This window comes from Penicillium mononematosum, assembly GCF_028829835.1.
Source record: "Penicillium mononematosum strain IBT 11891 chromosome Unknown utg000001l:1.0-4488741.0:1.0-4491989.0, whole genome shotgun sequence".
In the NCBI taxonomy this organism is placed as follows: Eukaryota; Fungi; Ascomycota; class Eurotiomycetes; order Eurotiales; family Aspergillaceae; genus Penicillium; species Penicillium mononematosum.
Window position 1 is genome coordinate 4,251,042 of NW_026643271.1, and position 17,342 is coordinate 4,268,383.

General features: G+C 48.3%; 4 protein-coding genes across 4 annotated transcripts; 2 read left to right on the forward strand and 2 right to left on the reverse strand.

The window, feature by feature from the left end:
- Nucleotides 1-1,072: 1,072 nt before the first annotated feature.
- Nucleotides 1,073-3,356, reverse strand: N7519_001625 (tetratricopeptide repeat protein; the record flags this gene model as incomplete). Its single annotated transcript, XM_057288403.1, has 3 exons — nucleotides 1,073-1,217; nucleotides 1,272-2,042; nucleotides 2,092-3,356. 3 exons carry the CDS (start codon nucleotides 3,354-3,356, stop codon nucleotides 1,073-1,075), a joined length of 2,181 nt encoding a protein of 726 aa, XP_057154486.1.
- Nucleotides 3,357-4,716: 1,360 nt separating this feature from the next.
- Nucleotides 4,717-9,313, reverse strand: N7519_001626 (pectin lyase-like protein; the record flags this gene model as incomplete). Its single annotated transcript, XM_057288404.1, has 10 exons — nucleotides 4,717-6,245; nucleotides 6,337-6,840; nucleotides 6,914-7,679; nucleotides 7,709-7,883; nucleotides 7,933-8,000; nucleotides 8,067-8,235; nucleotides 8,317-8,408; nucleotides 8,461-8,636; nucleotides 8,698-8,731; nucleotides 8,786-9,313. 10 exons carry the CDS (start codon nucleotides 9,311-9,313, stop codon nucleotides 4,717-4,719), a joined length of 4,041 nt encoding a protein of 1,346 aa, XP_057154487.1.
- A 1,007-nt stretch (nucleotides 9,314-10,320) lies between these two features.
- Nucleotides 10,321-14,728, forward strand: N7519_001627 (Glycoside hydrolase superfamily; the record flags this gene model as incomplete). Its single annotated transcript, XM_057288405.1, has 8 exons — nucleotides 10,321-10,413; nucleotides 10,501-10,549; nucleotides 10,612-10,645; nucleotides 10,719-11,707; nucleotides 11,760-11,937; nucleotides 12,063-13,510; nucleotides 13,557-14,218; nucleotides 14,282-14,728. 8 exons carry the CDS (start codon nucleotides 10,321-10,323, stop codon nucleotides 14,726-14,728), a joined length of 3,900 nt encoding a protein of 1,299 aa, XP_057154488.1.
- Nucleotides 14,729-15,188: 460 nt separating this feature from the next.
- On the forward strand, nucleotides 15,189-17,151 carry N7519_001628 (uncharacterized protein; the record flags this gene model as incomplete). Its single annotated transcript, XM_057288406.1, has 2 exons — nucleotides 15,189-15,198; nucleotides 15,476-17,151. The coding sequence occupies 2 exons, from the start codon at nucleotides 15,189-15,191 to the stop codon at nucleotides 17,149-17,151; spliced, it is 1,686 nt and encodes a 561-aa protein (XP_057154489.1).
- Between the last annotated feature and the right edge of the window lie 191 nt (nucleotides 17,152-17,342).

The window sequence follows — 17,342 nt, forward strand, 5'->3', positions numbered from 1 at the left end:
ATAATGTTTCAAATTAAGGGAGTCTAAGCATCACCACATGAAAGAAAAGGAAAGCCGAGGTGGACTAAGATACGAACAGGATTCTAATAAGCGGGATGCGTCGGGACGGATGCATCTGTCCTACCAGAGCGTTTCCTAATTGCTATGCGAGATTTGGGGGACCTTCTACAAGATACTCATATGGAGTACCGTTGCACTATATTATTGCATGAGCAGGGTCCTCATTGGTGGGCAGTGAGACTAGCAGCAAGATAGCGTGCTGCCAAGGGGGGCGACCCTGGATGCAAGGAGTGTGCCCCCCGTATTTAGAGGTTTTGGACGGAGGGAAGAACCGAACTGGTCAAATCAAACCCCGCTAATCCCCGCTAAATCCCCGCTAAGACAAAAGACCCCAAAGGACGCCAATATGTTTTAGGGCATCCCCGGACAAATCTTGGAAGAGGCCAATCTAAACAAATTTAGGTCAATGCTCCGAGAAAGCCGGGGAACAATGCGGGGGTCTAGAACTTATTACTCTGATATATTGAAATGGAGAATATCAAATGCTAGTAAAGATACAGATCAACGCTGTCTTGATTCTGTCATGAGTTCATGAGTTGCAGGCATCGAAATATGAGAGATACGAGAAAAATGAGAAAAATGGAAAAAGGTAGAAAAATAGAGAAAAAGAAAAAGTGTCCAAGGGATCATACCCGAGAAAATATGACCAAGAAGAGAAAATGGTGAAAGATGCCAAAGAAAAAAAAGAAAAGAAATGGCAAATGATGGGAAGAAGAGAAGATGAAAAAGGAAGAAAAGGGTATACACGGAGAATTGAAGTATTAAGCCTGCGAGGCACGTGGACAGAGTCCATGCTCGATAACTGCCCAGGCTCGAAAGATGCAAATGTGAAAAAGAAAAATAGAAAAAAATAGAAAAAAATAGACATGAGAAAGTGAAGGAATGTAAGACGAAAAAATCGAAAAAATCGAAAAAATCAATCGGCTCAGAACGCTCCAAACATGATGCAAAATGCAAAATGGATGGTTCTCCCAGGAGAACGCGTCGAGACAAAGTGAATGGAACAGACAGTCTATGCCTCTGATACGTTGGACTTCTTGCGTTGGAAGATACTGCGAGTGCGGGACTTGCTACGCGGCTTCTTGTCCTTCTCTCCGGCATTTCGGCCACGGGAGCGTCCAGTGGACTCGACCTCGTTGTATTTGTCCTTGTAGATCCTGTACACTTGTTAGTAAGGTCGATTGGGATATAACTACTCAGAAGAAACGTACCAGCTGTTTCCAACCATGCTCATACCCTTGGACTCAGCCTGGCGATAAAACCGTGCCGCCTTCTTCATATCCTTTTTACAGCCAACACCCTCCGCGTAGCAGAATCCGGCTTCGGCCATGGCGTCAACATCGCCCCATTGCCCGGCGATCTCGAAGCACCGCAGAGCAAGAGACTTGTCCTGCTCAATACCCCAGCCATTCAAGTAGCTGACCCCCAGTTCATAGATGCTCAGAGCAAATTGAACCCGGTATGCCTTTTGCAGTTCCTTCGCCTTCGAGGCACCGGGAGCATCCGGATCGGCCAACATTTCCAATCCGACGGAATCCACAGCTTTGCGCAACCATCGTACACCCTCCTTCTCATTAGATCGCATGCCCCAGCCATGTCGACAGGCCAGTGCATAAAGCAGCATTCCCGTCGGATGGTCCTGCTTCGCGGCAACCCGCAGGTGATACGTCGACTCACTCAGGGATCCTCGCTCGTGACATTCAATGCCCTTAGCGACATGGTCATCGGCCGTGAGACCAGAAGCCGTCACCTGAGGATTGGCGGTTTGGGGCCGCATGGTGCTGGCCGAACCCGCGGAAGAGACAGTTTCATCCTTTTCATTAGTCGTCTGCCGAGGGCTTTCGGCAGAGGGGCGCCGTGCCGGTTCCGCCGGCGAGTGAGGTACAGGTAGTGGTTGTGGGACTTGGTGAGACTTGGGGGGTCTGAGGTTGAAGCCGAGGTTGGGATTGAGGCTGAGGTGGGGATTGAGGCGGAGATTGAGGCTGGAATGTCGGGGTTGGTGACCGAGGCTTGGGAGCTGGAACCTCGTACATTGAGTGAGGCTTCGGCGAGTGCTCAAATTGGCGATTTGGCGTAGGAGATGGCGTCCGTGCCATCCGCGGCTCCTCTGTATTTCTGGGAGGCGTTTTCTCAAACAAGGGCTCCTCCCACTCGAAATGAGGCGTCTGCAAGCCTGCAAAGACCACAGAATCCCGTGAAAGGAAGCGCCCGCGTGGGAGCGCATACTTGGCGTAAACGTAAGATGAGACAGCGGACGACGGCTCGCCATCGTTGGCTGGCGTTTCAGCGGCATCTTCGGTTTGCAAGAGGAGCGGAGTCGGCTTGCTGCGGCGGTACATATGGTTCGATCCAGAGGGAAGGATCGGTTCGGTAGGCGTCGTGGCTCCAGGAGCAGACAAGCTTGTACTTGACCGGCTCAGCGGCCGAGAGAAATTAAAAGAAGGGCGAGGTAGCTGGTTCGCTCCCGTGCCTGATGTCTCCGAGCTCAAGGATGGCGATCGAGGGTGTGGTCGGGCAGGGAATGTCGACATCGGAGAATATGGCAATGACACGGCACTTCCAGAGGACAGTTTGCGAGCGTTGGAGAACGTCGACCCAGCATTGGAGCTGCTATAGTCATCATCAGAACTCTCCGGGTGTGCCACCTTGGCACTGCTGGACGGGCGCGACCGCGGTGACACTGGTGGTGCCAAGGTGCGTGGGATGTCCAGTCGCGAGGTTGACGAGTCCATCGATGAACCTTGCGGCTCAGCAACCGCCACGCCTACAGGGGCACCCTCCGCTTCACTCGCGCGTGGCGCGAGATCCTCTGGTGACTCGGCGCGCGGCATCCCATACGCCTCCGAACCAGTATTAAGCATCGTTGTCCGAGGTGTCGCATTATCATCATCCTCGTAATAGCTAGCCTCTGTGCTAGCATGGGAAATTGAGCTCAACCGAGGATGTTCGGAGATAGGACGGTACTTGGGCTCTTCATATTCCGGGAGTCCCTTCTGGGTGGGTTGCCGGGTTAGTTCGGTGCGGGATTCAGTTGACGACTTGGAACGGTAGAAGCCCGGGCGGCCTTGCGAAAGCGATCGAGCTACACTCGACGGCGGCAGCCGACTCATGCGGCGATCTCCTCGTCGAGACTCATCGAGTTGTCGGGCAAGAAATCGGCTCTGAGCAGCGAATGCGTCGAGAGGAGAAAGTGCGGGAGGGACTTCGCCGTCAAAATGCGCGACCCGTGGGGAGCCACTCCGCAGGGTATCGTGGGATATGGAGCGACATTCGCCCAGTTTCCCTCGCATGTCCATGATGAGTATGCGAATATCAGATTGTCGGCTATTGAATCATTTATCCCAAGTCGGTTGGATCTTTCAAGATTTGCGCAGGAAGCATCGGAGTAGTCGTGGAGTTGGTGTTTCCGAAACGAGGCCGGAGTTGCGGATAACACACAAAGGGGGGTCTCAGGGCGGGGGCGATATTATAGAGCCAAAGGAATGACAGCCCTACGGACAAAAATTGAAGCAAGGAAGGAAGTTCAGTGAGTTCAGTGAGTTCAGTGAGTTCACTGAGTTCAGTGCATTGAGAAGTCTCTCGAGTCTCAAGAAGAAGAAGGAGAAAAAACGGAGGACAACTGACGATCCCAACCTTGGAACACACCCAGTGACAAGTAGTAAATAGAAGCGTCCCGTGCACTAAAAACAGACTGGGTCTCGACGTTTGACAAGGGGATCGTCTCAGGGGGAAACTGTTCAGGGGGTCGCCAAGAATAACAATTGAGTCGCATATTATTGTTATTGGACTATATTCTATTAGATATCACCTTGGAAAAGGTCTACTATTGATTTCTCTAATTTTACTATATTGTATACTCCGTATATCATATGATAAATGTACTCTGCACTCCGGGAAACTGAAAGTTTTGTTTGACCCGCTATCTTCTAGAATCCGAGTTCCTCTGCCGTCTCTCCCCACACGGGTGGTTTCATCATTTCCCGTTGAAGAACATGAAATATTTGTGTTATTCCATAGGATTATAATCTGGAACATAACTGGTGCCTAGCGAGATACAAAAGTCAGGACAGTCAAACCTTTCAGGTTAACAATGAGGGAAGTGAAACCATCCCCTACTTATATTGGAACAAGCCAGGAGGGTACCACACTCCTAAACGGGTTTAAATGGGTTCAAGTGGGATAGATATAATACCAATGAAATCCCAGCGCGAAACTGTCGTTTACTGACTGTATACTGATTTGTTTTTGGATCTTAATAGTATTAATAGTACCATCCATGTTATAAGTGTCTGAGATGAAACCTTGGAATGGGCTACGCGGCCTTTTGAGTCGACTGAACCGTGGTCCGTGGGTGCCACTATCCCTAGTTGGGAATAGTGCTATTTCCATGGTCGGTACCTAGGTACCCAGGGTCTTGGTCCAAATCAAAGAGGGTTTATGTATGTTGTATGGAAGTCACAAGTGACGTTAACAAAACGAGAACAAAGGACCACTTTGCATTACACCCGTGGACGGATCGAGCTTAGAATAACACGTATTGATCAACCACCCCACATTGATGGATGTCATATTGAGTCTATGGAGCCTTCTCTCACTAGCTATACAGCCACAATTTGGAAATCCCTAAGAAACAGGAATAAGGGAACCACCCCAGATCTAAGCAACTGGAGTTGAAGACACGGCTATACTGCTTGTAGTGACACTGCTGGTGGCCCAGAAAGATGGGTCATCCCAGTGAACATCCGGCGCAACACAATAAGTTATTCCGTCGGCCAGATCCGCATCGCAGTCCTCGCGAGACAGCGACGGGTTCACCGACAGGAACAGATTGGAAGGGATACTCTGTTTTAGGCAGATGGACACACACGAATCCCCCGCAGTCGCAGTGTACCACAGGCCACAGTACTGCGTCGTGCCTACTGCAATTGTAGAGTTTCCGGGGGATGTACTAACACCCTTGCTGTATCCACTGCCCCCGGGACTCTTCGTCAAGCTTGCACCGGTGGAGTTGTGGACGCCTCCCTGAGGCGATAGGCAAAGGACACTGCCCACAATCTCGCGGGAAGATTGTAGATCAGTACAATCTGTTTCGAGCCAGGGATTGTATTTGCGGATTGTGCCAGGCCGCAGACTGAGATCATACTCAATATTGACGCAATCATCATTGTCCTTGACTGTGTATTGGACGTCACAACTCAAGGGTATGCACAGTTCTTTGCCAGGATACAGCGCGGAACAATTGGCAATGAGGCCTGAATTTCCGAAGATGATGGCGGCAGAGGCGACTTGATACTCGTTGGCGATTTTGTCACATGTGTCTCCCTCCATTGTGGTATAGGTTGTGTCGGAGGCACACACAGGCTTTGGAGTCGGGTCCTCAATCCAGAGGGAATCGTGGAGATCGATTGGCGTGTCCAAACCGCAATTTTGGTTGACAATCTGGAGATTTTCCTGATCCAAAGTGGAGTAAGCGGCATAGTCGCTGGCCTGTCTCATTTTGAAAAGGGTTGTGAAGCAGTAGGAACACATCTCAGTCAAAGTCATTTCCTCCATCCTTGGTACGGTGGTAAATCCGTTGATTACCTGGTTGCAGTATTGATCGTCGTCTTGGTCTTTGAGGCATGTCAAATTGTAACTGGCATAGATAATGCCGCCCTTTCGAGTAGCTCTTGAATCGCCAACTGTTTGATTTCCGCAATACTTGGAAACGTTGTCATACCAGCTGTGGAGACTGTCGCCACACCCCGAGTCGCAAATCTCATTGGCATAAGTGGTGTTCTCGAAGTACTGACCAATTCCGGGACTTTGCTTAGTTTTCAGCCACGGATGGCAGAGAACATTCTGAGTCAACGCCGTTTTGCATGTACCGGTCAAAGGTAGGTCATCCAACCACTCAGATTTATACAGCTGGAAGCCAGGAAACTTTCTCTCACCAATGGTGTTGTTTTTTTCCCGAATCCAGGCCAAAATAGAAGACATAAACCCGTTCACGTTGTTGGCCCCGAGCGTCGGGGTCTCGTTGACCGGAGACACCATTTCTATCATTTCTTTGGTGACTAGGTTGTAAATCCAAGTATCCGTGCTCTCGGAAATCTCGACTGCGCGTTGTTGACAGTTCCCTGTATCAAGACATTTCTGGGAGTAGTCGTAAAAGAAACTGTAGAGACCTTTAAGCAGCTTATTAGCTGATGAATGCAAGGAATAATGAAAACAGGAAATAAAAAGCCAAAGAAAAAACAAGGACAAGTCCAACGCAGAAAGAAAAATAAAACATACCTGCGCCCATGATGTAGACAGACGAGGAATCAAGGATTCGAAGTGCCCAGGAAATAGCACAAGTACTGGGGTTTGCATCGCAATTGCTGAAAGATGGGTCGTTTGGGAAGAGGCCAGTGCTGAATGGCTGAGGAGCCTCCGGGACCGGTTGGAAGTACGGCGACTCTGTTTGGATCATGCTCATGTACAGCTGCTTGGCTGTAGAGATTTGATATTGATACAGAACGTTATGCTCTGATGATGTTCCATACATCCATGTAGGCCCTTGGCTTTCTATCAGAATACCACGTCCGGAGTAGACAGTAATCTGATCCTGGGTCAGGAGGTCAAGATCATGATCAGCAGTCCAGGCCCAAATGTTCTCCATATACGCAGACGATTGGGGTGTGAGATGTAGCATCAATGATGCAGCTTGACATTTGGTATTGATCGTACCGCTGAGTTTAGGGCACTGTGTAGCTTGTAAATTGGATCCTGTGGCTCCACCAACTCGGAAGTGCGAATCTATATGCCGATTGAATGAGTAATGGATCATAAAGGATGTATCAGGATATCAGTGGGAAACGGCAAGACTCACCCCATATGGCGGCAGAACCTTGTGTAGATTGGTGCACATTCCATTCCACTAACACAGCGCCCGCCGTCGGACCGGAGACAGTAAACATGAGACTCTGCATCTCGACTATCCCCACATCACCGGGTTTACCGACCTGAACTGCGACTCGAGGTTGCAGCTCGTCCTGGAACTTCGATCCTGTGGCCATAATCTGTGACCATGTCTGGCCCATGATGCGAGATCCAACAGGGACATGCAGGGTATCTTTGATCACATAAACTCCGTATGGGATGAAGACAATAGCGGAAATGTTGGCTGCTCGATCCAAGATACTGTTCAGAATAGGCCCGTCGTCAGTAACGCCATCTCCAACAGCTCCGAATTCTTTCACATCAATAATTTGCGCTGTCCCGATATCGGTGTACGCTGGTCGACGGCGCTGGAAAAAGTTCCACTTGAAGTAACCCGGGCTAGTCAAATCGACAGGCCTGTCCATTGTTGGGATGTTCTGTCCATTGTAGAAGGTGCTGTTGGTGCTAGATGTGGCAACACTCCAAAAGCCCCATGATTCGGTGATCACTTGGGAGCCGCCAGCCAAAAGGATACGACCCTGGGAACTATCCATAACTGCGATGTCGACATTGATGAAATTTGCATTTTGAAGTAGGAAGGACGTGGAATTCTCCGAGAATAGAGACGTCATAATGCCTATTTTGGTGTTGTAGATCAGAACGTCCATTAATATCAGCGAGCCAACTGATTGACCAGTGCTTGCGGGACCACCAGCCTATTCGTCGTTAGTTGGATGGCTCGTACCCAGATGTAGTTATATATGTTTTCATACCCGCCAACAATCACAAGACCATTGATGCAGTCTTCGATTATCACATCTTGCATGGTCCACGCCCAGTCCCAGTGAACTTGCAAGGCGTTTTTGCAATTTAAGAAGGTAAGCTGGGAGGTGGTGAACTGCTGGTTACCAAAGTATGCACTAAAAGGTTCGTCAGATATGAACAGGACTTCTGATGTAGATATCATACCCAAAATTGCCACCAACAAATGTGAGATTGGTGAGAAATCCGCCACTGCCATTCTCCATGTAGATTCCCTGGAGCTCAGTTAGACAGAATGTACGTAATAGGAGTTGCTGCAATGAGCATTCCAAGGTTCTCACCTGCTGAGTAGTAACATCGTCCTGCACCATGTAAAAGACAATATTTTCGAGTGAAGTTCCTTGGGCCACCTGCCAGTGAATACCACAAACATAGGCATCTGAATTGGTGCGGGTGACATCGATTTTGAAATTTCGCACAGATCGGAGGAAGTTGTTAGTGTTCAAGTACCTTTCCAAGAATGAGGTGAAAAGGTTAGTAAGGAGAATCAGTCATATGAAATATGAAACGATATCCATGGATAAAACTTACCACTCCTCTGTGTCGCCAGTGTAGACGTCAGAGGTGATGACTCCAAGTCCAACAAAGCTAGAGGCGGCCAGTATTGTTGGATAATCAAATGGCTTTCAGAGAATTAGCACAATTTGCGTCGGCATCAGCACATTGATCACTTACATTTCCAAAGAACTCGGTATTATAGTACTGGATAATTGAAGAGCTGACGAGATACGTGCCCGAGGGAAAATAAATGAACGCCGGATGAGTGGTGCTCGAGCCGCAGTTGGCACCACACCTTCCTCCCTCGGAGATCGCAAGATTAATAGCCGCAGTGTCATCAGTTATACCATCGCCTATAACATCGTTTGTTAAAATAGGTCTGTAAATATACGAAATTTCAATATGGAACTATACCTTTTGCCCCATAATCCTTGACATTTCTCCAAATCTACACCATGTTAGCCAAAGGCCAAAGCTAATGTTAAGACATAAGGAATCCTACCTTGTATCCCGCTGGTGCATATGGACTTGATCCTCTCTGAGCCATCGTTGTGAGCCAGAAATCGGATGAACCTCGTTTCTTCAGTTCAGGCTTGTTATGGTCAACAAGCGTGGCAGGGTCGTCGTAGACATATCCATCTAGACCATTTGGCCGGCGATGTTTTTGCTGTGGCCTGTTGGTATCATTGTATGTTTTCGGTCGACGCTCGAGGACATTCGCGATGTTTATGCCGTGGTCACCTGGAAGGGGAGGTTGAGAAGCTTCTGCAACAATTCGGGCAGCTTCAGAAAGCTGAGGCGAGACTGTATATGCGAAGCTCTGCGAGTTTTTTTGTTGCACCGCGGATTCATTGGATGAAACACCCCTTGTGGCCATTTCGGCTGCAGCCAGTTTCTCGGAACCTAGCTCTGGGACAAATTGGCCCTCATTATCCGTTGAGGCAGTCTTCAGCTGATAATTGTTCCGTTGTGGGTAGGCAAGCCGACCTTTGTTCATGGCACCTAGAGCTTTATGGGCTTCTTTCACCATTTTTTGAGCTTCCCTGAGACTTAATGGGCTGGGTGACGCTCCGTAGTAGGCAACATTTGTGGAGGTCGGGATTTTTGCTCCCCCGTCTCCAACTTTACGAGGAAGGTGGTGGCCCCCATGCGCATGGTATGCACGGTGTGCATGATGCTCAGTATACCCTACTCCGAAAATGGAGGCAAGTAGAAACAATGTGAAAAGCCAGCTCAAAGGCTGCTCTCTCGACCTATGTCGAGATTGAACCATGCCGGCGACGTTCGAACTGAAATCCAGTCTTGGTGATGAGAGAGGACGCCTAATCAATTTCAGAGATCTGTAGACATATAGCAAGTAAAATAAGAAATGAATACATAAATCGGAAGAAAAGAGTTTCCGGGCCAAGAACCATCCGGTCAGCCTCCAGACCGATATAACGCAGGCTTTTCCACCATTGTCTCCGCTTCATGCCTCGAAACAGACAAATTTGCTCCATTTGTGACAAAATCTCATTTCAAATGTCTCGGATGTTGCGGCATATTTTGATCAGATAAAGGCCAACAGGTGATATTTTGGCGTCAAGAGGTGTATCCTGATGGTATTTGATTCGAAACTTTACTCCGGATTCATTCGCGAGGTTATTATGTTTTATTTTTTTCAATAGCCCAGTCTTAGTGCTGGTCGGCTATTTCTTAGCTCCATCGCCCTCGAAGTTACAATAAGGCATTCTGTGGTCCTGGCCAATAAGACGGAAAGCCAAGACTAGCAAAGCTCATAGATCGCTTGCGGGCCGTCACGGAGATGAGCGTTGCCAAGCCCTATACAGTCTGTGGCTTTACGCTAAACCCTTAGCTTGACTCTTCGAACATTTGAGGTCGTATCTTACATTTAGTCTCGTTGTTTTTTTCTCCTGTTCGCTCAATGGTATCCTAAATGTAACATCTAGCGCGGTAAAAAAAAGTATGGTAGACTAAAAAGGGAAGAGGTGCAATTTCCTTTTCAAAAAAGAAGAGATTAGTACATTTCCAGACACGATGATAATAAACGAGCTAAAGTCGGTCTTGTTCCGTTCTACCTTTCCGAGCAATCCTATTTCGGTTGTGTCGATATTCACTGGAATTGTGGTAGTATGATAGGGCAACGCCTTCTCAGAAGGCCATTGCTGCCTGTCTGTCTGCTCATAGTGCTGTTGACCTTCATCACTCAGTCTGCAGGACAAGGCTGTAGTGCTTCTAACCCATGTGCAACCGGTTGCTGCTCAATGTAAGTCCGACTGCATCTTGCTCCTTGACTGATGAAAAATATTCCCTAACTAATGCAAACAGTCATGGTTACTGCGGTACCGGTGACGACTACTGCGTGAGTGATATATTCCTTTCATCATGATTGAGCCATTTCTCAAGATTCACCCTCTGATAACTATTTTCTATAGGGAGACAAAACCTGTGTTGCGAACTGTGACTATGTCGCCTCGACGGAATGTGATGAAAACAAACCTTGTGCCTTGGGGTGCTGTTCCAAGTTCGGAGTCTGTGGCATGGGCCCTGATTGTAAGGATTTCCGTGATGTGCGATATCTACCTACCCATAACTTCCGCTTATCATTTTGCTGCATTAGACTGTGGCGAGGACAACTGTGTCTCTTCTTGTGACCAAAAGGGAGAATGCGATCCTGGTGACTGGGGGTCTGACTACGTCAATGCAACAACCTGCCCTTTGAATGTGTGTTGCAGTAAGTACGGTTTCTGTGGTACGACAGAAGAGTTCTGCGGCACCAAAACAGTGAAGAGACCCAGCTGCAATTCCAGTCGATCCCCACAACGAGTCGTGGGCTATTATGAAGGGTGGGCACCCACAAGGCCCTGCAAGGCCTTTTGGCCGGAAATGATTCCACCAAATGTGTATACTCACCTCAACTATGCCTTTGCTACAATTGACCCAGAAACCTTCGAAGTCCTATCGCCGAACTTGGATGAAGCGGACCTCATGAAGCGCTTGACTGGCCTGAAAGACAACGATAACACCCTGAAGGTCAATATCGCGATTGGTGGATGGAGCTTTAACGATCCGGGCCCGACAGCAAGCATTTTCTCCGACTTGTCTGCTTCAGATAAGAAGCAGAAGAAATTCTTCAAATCTCTCATCTCTTTCATGTCCACCTATAACTTTGATGGCGTCGACATTGATTGGGAGTATCCAGCAGCAGATGATCGCAATGGCCGCCCGGAAGACTTTCATAACTTCCCTAAGTTCATGGCAAATCTTAAAAAGGCACTACAATCAACCGGTGGTCGGGATGGATTGAGTCTCACCTTGCCAACTTCCTATTGGTATCTCCAGCACTTCGACATTAAGTCTCTTGCAAAGCATGTCGACTATTTCAACTACATGTCTTATGACTTGCATGGGGAGTGGGACAAGGGTAAGCCAATATATCTTTGCTTTTTCTTCCGCGAACGCTTGGAATATGTTAGTTGACGATCAAGTGACAGGCAACAAATGGACCGGTGCTTTCCTGGATGGCCACACGAACTTGACAGAAATACGAGATGTAATGGATCTGCTCTGGCGAAATGATATCAGCCCCGATCAAGTCGTTCTGGGACTGGCATTCTACGCACGCGGCTTCACAGTGCGGGATACCAATTGCAAGTAAGTTCCTATCTCTGCTGTCGAATTTCATTTTTACCTATTAAGAAGTTTGAGATATTAACATCACCTAATTTTAGGACACCAGGTTGCCTATTTCTATCTGGCTCAAATGAAGGCCCATGTAGTGGACAGACGGGTGTGCTTCTCAACGGAGAAATTGATGATATTCGAGCGGAGCGCGGGATCAAACCAACATTGGACAAAGAGGCCGCCGTTCAGATCCTTACATGGGATGACCAATGGGTTGCCTATGATGACGCGGAGACATTCAAGATCAAAACTGACTTTGTCAAGGAGACATGTCTAGGTGGTGTCATGGTTTGGGCTGTGAGCCATGACACTACTAATGGAACCTACACCGATATGCTTTCGGGGATGGCTCCGATCAACTACCAGCCGCATATTCTATTAGAAACCGGTGCCGTGATCACCGACAGCGGGCTCAACCTCGTTAAAAATGAGAGAAACAGGCAATGCAAATGGACGGGCTGTGGGGAGACCTGCCCAAGTTCCTACGTCATTGTCAATCGAAACGATGCCGGTGCTCGACATGGCGAGATAATGTTTGAATCTATCACTTGCCCAAAAGGGCAAGGACATACCTTGTGTTGCCCTCGGGACCATGGTGTCGTGTGTGGATGGTACGGACACAACAATGGCAAATGCGATTCGAAGTGCCTTGATGACATGTTCGAGATCGGGTCGATTAGAGAAGGTCTATGTAACACCGATGGATACCAGCCCGCTTGTTGCACCAAAGGAAAAGACGCCGTCACTCTATACAATCAGCTTGAATGGTCTACCGCCCCCGAGTGTGACGATGGAGAGTGCCCTGCTTGGAGCGGCTACGGCAAGAAAAACAAAATTCTGGGAAGTTCTTCAACTGGAAGTGGCGACGTTGTTTGCATTGCTCGCGAAGTTACGCATCTCTATGAAATGGTCTACACCCAACGCAAGCTTTGTTATGATGATAGTGTCTCTGGAAAGAAGTGGGAGAATTGTCAATGGTACAACAATCTCGGGCCGCGACCAAAAGGCTCGGACGACAGTTATTGCACCTCTACCTGCCCATCCGGTATGGTTAGAGTGGCGATGGATGGACTCAGTCATCACGATTGCAAAAACGGCGGTTGGCAATCGTTATGCTGCGACGACAATTATGTGACTCAAAAGACGTACACGAACCCCGCACCAAAGAAGTTTCAAGATGCGCTGAAGTCGTATCTCGTCGCCGGATCATGTCCGGTCGCCCCCGGAACAGGCCTCGTCGTCACGCGAGACATTCTGGGTACATATTGGGATGGCGATGGTCCGGATAGTAAGCTCGAGCAGCGTGCTAAGTCGGATAATGAGCTCGCTCTTCAGGCAAAGGCTTTCGTCCTTCCGCTCTTGGGAATGGTCCTGACTGCAAAGACGTACTCCGCAGTTCAAGAAAGTTATGTCAACTCATGGGATGACTGGGTGAAATCCAAAGGCTGGTCGGGACTTGTCATGACAACCCTGAAGCCGTATTTTCAAGGCTTGAGCGAGGTATTCGAGCTTGGCATCGATGCTGTTTCTGAAAGCATCATGTGTAGGCTTAGTGCTTGGAATGAGCTTGCACAAGGCAAACAGCTTAGCATATGCGCCGGGGATCCCTGTGATGCTGATGCCGACCCTGAGTTATGCTCTGGTGACAATGAATCTGGGGGGGTCCTCGCTCGCACGCCGCAACTTCTACAGTCTTGACTCAAACGAACAAGGCGTGCTGGACCAAAGCAATGGCAAAACATATAAAGTTTGGTCCGCTGCTGATGAAGATTGGATCTCGAATTTGAAGTACTACCCTTTCCATTATCCCGCGGCTGGAGATTGGACTGCACAAGATACACCCTATAAGAGGGCACGCAGCTATCAAAACCCTAATGATTGCGCGAATCCCCACATCTTTCCACGACTCAAACAGACCGGCGACGCCTTTGCTACGGAACACATCTTCGAACTTCAAAACATTGCCCACTTCATAGAGTATTCGACGAACGGGAAGCTGGTGTCTGGGAATACGCCAAACTTTGAGGCCATTGATGCTTCGTTCTTTCTTACTGTGGAAATGGGTGGGTTGGCAAAGGATGGATTCTGGTCGGATGGATTCTTTGTTCGCAACACAGCTTTGTTCCACCATGATCCAGGGAAAGATATTAGCTCCAGGGCAGTTGTCAGACTGATGGGAGCTCTAGGGAGCAAAACATATAAGGACAACTTTTACCTCCTTGAGGATGTGGTTAACGGCATGAAAGCTCGGGTAAGTATCCCATTCCTGCTTGTTATACATTTTGTCGAATGCTCGTTCTAACCCCCTTTTTAGATCTTTGGAAATGTTAATCTTGTCGAACCGAGAAAGTGGCAGAACTTCATGAGAGACACCACCCTGCCTGGGATACCTCTGAAATCCATCAAAGCAGCAATTGCTGTCTGGCATTATCTTACCGACCAGGAGGTCGAGAACTCATGGAAACTAATTGTTGGCAACCTGCGCGATATCTTTGAAAAGATGGATGGAGTATACAATAATGGATCGGACCTTCTTGTCCCCGCGTGGGAGGAATGGTGGTGCGACTGGGTTAACTATCAATTCGACCGCTCAGAGAAATGGATCGCCGATGGGATTGCAGGAATGAGAACGGTCTGGAACGCTGAGCCAAACACACATCCGTGGAAAACAACGGTCCTAGATGCTTTGGCAGAATTGGAAAAGAAGGCAAGCGAAATCCTGGACGAGTTTGACCCTGCTATTTTTGGAAACTGTTCCTGAGCGGAGACCTAGGCAAAGGCACAGGAGGAGTATTGTGGGATAAAGGCGAGGCTAGACAGAGAAGGGAGTGGAGAGAGTGATTGTATATACCTACATATAGTATGTAGGTAATTGTGATATCCATGGATGTTATAGATTCTGCTATACATCCATAGCTAGGTATGTACCTAATGTAATTTGGTAAGTCTACACCTGCACCTGGGCATCGACCTTGGGATGGACCTCCCATTAAAATACAATACCAATACCGTATAGTATCTGAGCTAGTAAGGGTATTGTGGAGATCGTATCTTGGCAATACTTGGCACTTTGCAAAAGTACGTGAATCTCTTCAAATGTTTTCTTCTTCAATAGTTTTCAGGACGTGATTTATTCTTAATTTTATTCCTTGACACATCCCTTCAGCTCTGCAGGCCCTAAAAAGGATGGATTATCTTCCATCAGAGCTCTTACATCAAATATGTCTCAGTGTATGTCACCTCGGGCACTCTTTTCTGGTGAGAAACTAAATCCTTTAGCTTCATGCTGATGGGTTGGATTCACGTACAACGCTCTCAGCTTTCAGTCAGCTCAATCACACGTGTTATAGAATAGCCGCCCCGCTTTTTTATCAGCACCTTTCTATCAAGTTCTGGGATGTCCAAAGTCTCCGAAAAACCGTCTCTGAGTTGACAGAGGGTGGCCAGGGGCGTCAGTTCGTGAAATACGCTAGGAAATTATCTGTTATATGTCTCAATCCAAGTTTAGGCAATACACCACAGGATCTTCTCTGGCAGTTGGAAAGCTGCAAGTTGGGAAATACTCGTGTCGGCCAAGATGATCCGGCAACGAAAGACACCTTTCTAGAGGATCATTTGACAGATCCTACTTTATCTTATGCCTCAGGAATCCTCCTCCTCAGAGGTTGGTCGAACTATCGGCAATGGGAAAGAGACTGGCAGCCACTTGCTGCCCTCGTTGCCGGCTTGTGCCATCTAGCAGAGATCGAATTTCTCGTTCGGAACGATTTTCCGATCTCTCTACAGGAAGCCATATCACAGCACCACCCGAAATGTCAGCTGAAGATTTTCTGGCCGCAGAACATGACATCCAGCGTCCCAGGTCTAAAAAAGCAAACATGCCCTCGAGTGAGGAAGATAATGAGCAATGACGACTTCGCCGGCATCGATATCAATCTTCTACGTCTCGAGGGGTTGCATACATTGTCCGTCCAGATTCCGAGCAGATCTGATAGCAAAGGCCGCTGGATAGAGATTGAGGAAATGCTGCCTTTCCTTCTTTTGGCTCCCAATTTGAAGCACCTTCTCTTACGGAAAAGTTCCACAGCCCATCGACTCCCAGTCGCTATGCTGAAGCAAGAATGGCACAACCTTGCGGTTTCCACGAAACCCGTGCCGGTATCTTCCCTGCATTCGATTTCGATCGGTGAAGCCGGGCCACCCGAAAATATCCTACTAAGGCTGGCCAGTATCGCGGGTATTTCCCAACTTCGGTCCCTTAGACTTGATGAGTTATCTGACTCATCCATGCTTGCACGGTTGGCTGGGCTTTTGCCCAACCTCGAGCGACTGTTTATCTCGACAAATGGACGCGGTTGGCGCTGTCCAGATCTCAATAGTGACGATGATATTGGAATCTCTGCAATAAGGGCGTTCAATCCCCTTGTTTATCTCCATCTTCGCGGCTTTCGCAGCACCTTCTCTCTGAACCAAATCGTACAGCGACATGGTCCTTCTCTAAAAGGTCTTATAATTGTGCCGTGCATTCGGGACAAGGGTAGGACGGAAGACGACTCCGGGTATAAATATCCAGAACTTGATGCCTTTGGCATAAGCCAGCTAGCCAAATCCTGTCCCCAGCTAGAGGAACTCCGTCTTCCAATCAAAAGATCCATGGGCAGTCAAGAAGAGTGCGAAATGTACAAGGCAGTGGGGGCCTTTTCAAACCTCCATAGTCTTGTACTGGATCTTCATTTCGATCCCAGACCGCGGCCGGTAGACCCAACGCATGAAGTTGAGGCATCCGTTCTTCAGGAGATATTTGTGAATGCGGCAATGGATGAGATACTTGCTGTTCATATTTGGCACTTGATCTCATCTAACCAAGCCTCCAGCCGCCTACGGAACCTGCGCGTCATTCCTTTTGGTCTTGAGCACCTCCCGAATGATGAGTATCGCCTCGTTGACTGGTTGGCTCGTTCGTTTTTGATCACACGCTACAACTTCCAGAACGTGGGGGTACCGGCTATTAGGGAAATCGGGAAAAGGGAAAGGGAGATACTTAGGCAGTCTCGCTACCAGGGTTCAGAAATATGCATCCCAGAGAGGCTAGCACAGGTTATTTCTGATATCTGGCCATCTGAGCGTGGTAATAGCTGGGAGTCGGGACGCAGCAGCTTCCCTTTGCAGCCAAATGATGCTTAAGCTATCTGACGGTGGCAGCTGCTAAGCAACTTAAAATGAGATTCTTTATGTACATAGTCGTATGTATCTATGGATTTAGAACAGCCCTTAAAAGCGAAAGAAGTAAGTATACATCACACGTATTACCAGTAGTCCCAGAACTCTACGACTACTCACTATGTAAAAATAACCGGGAGGACTACCTTTGAAAC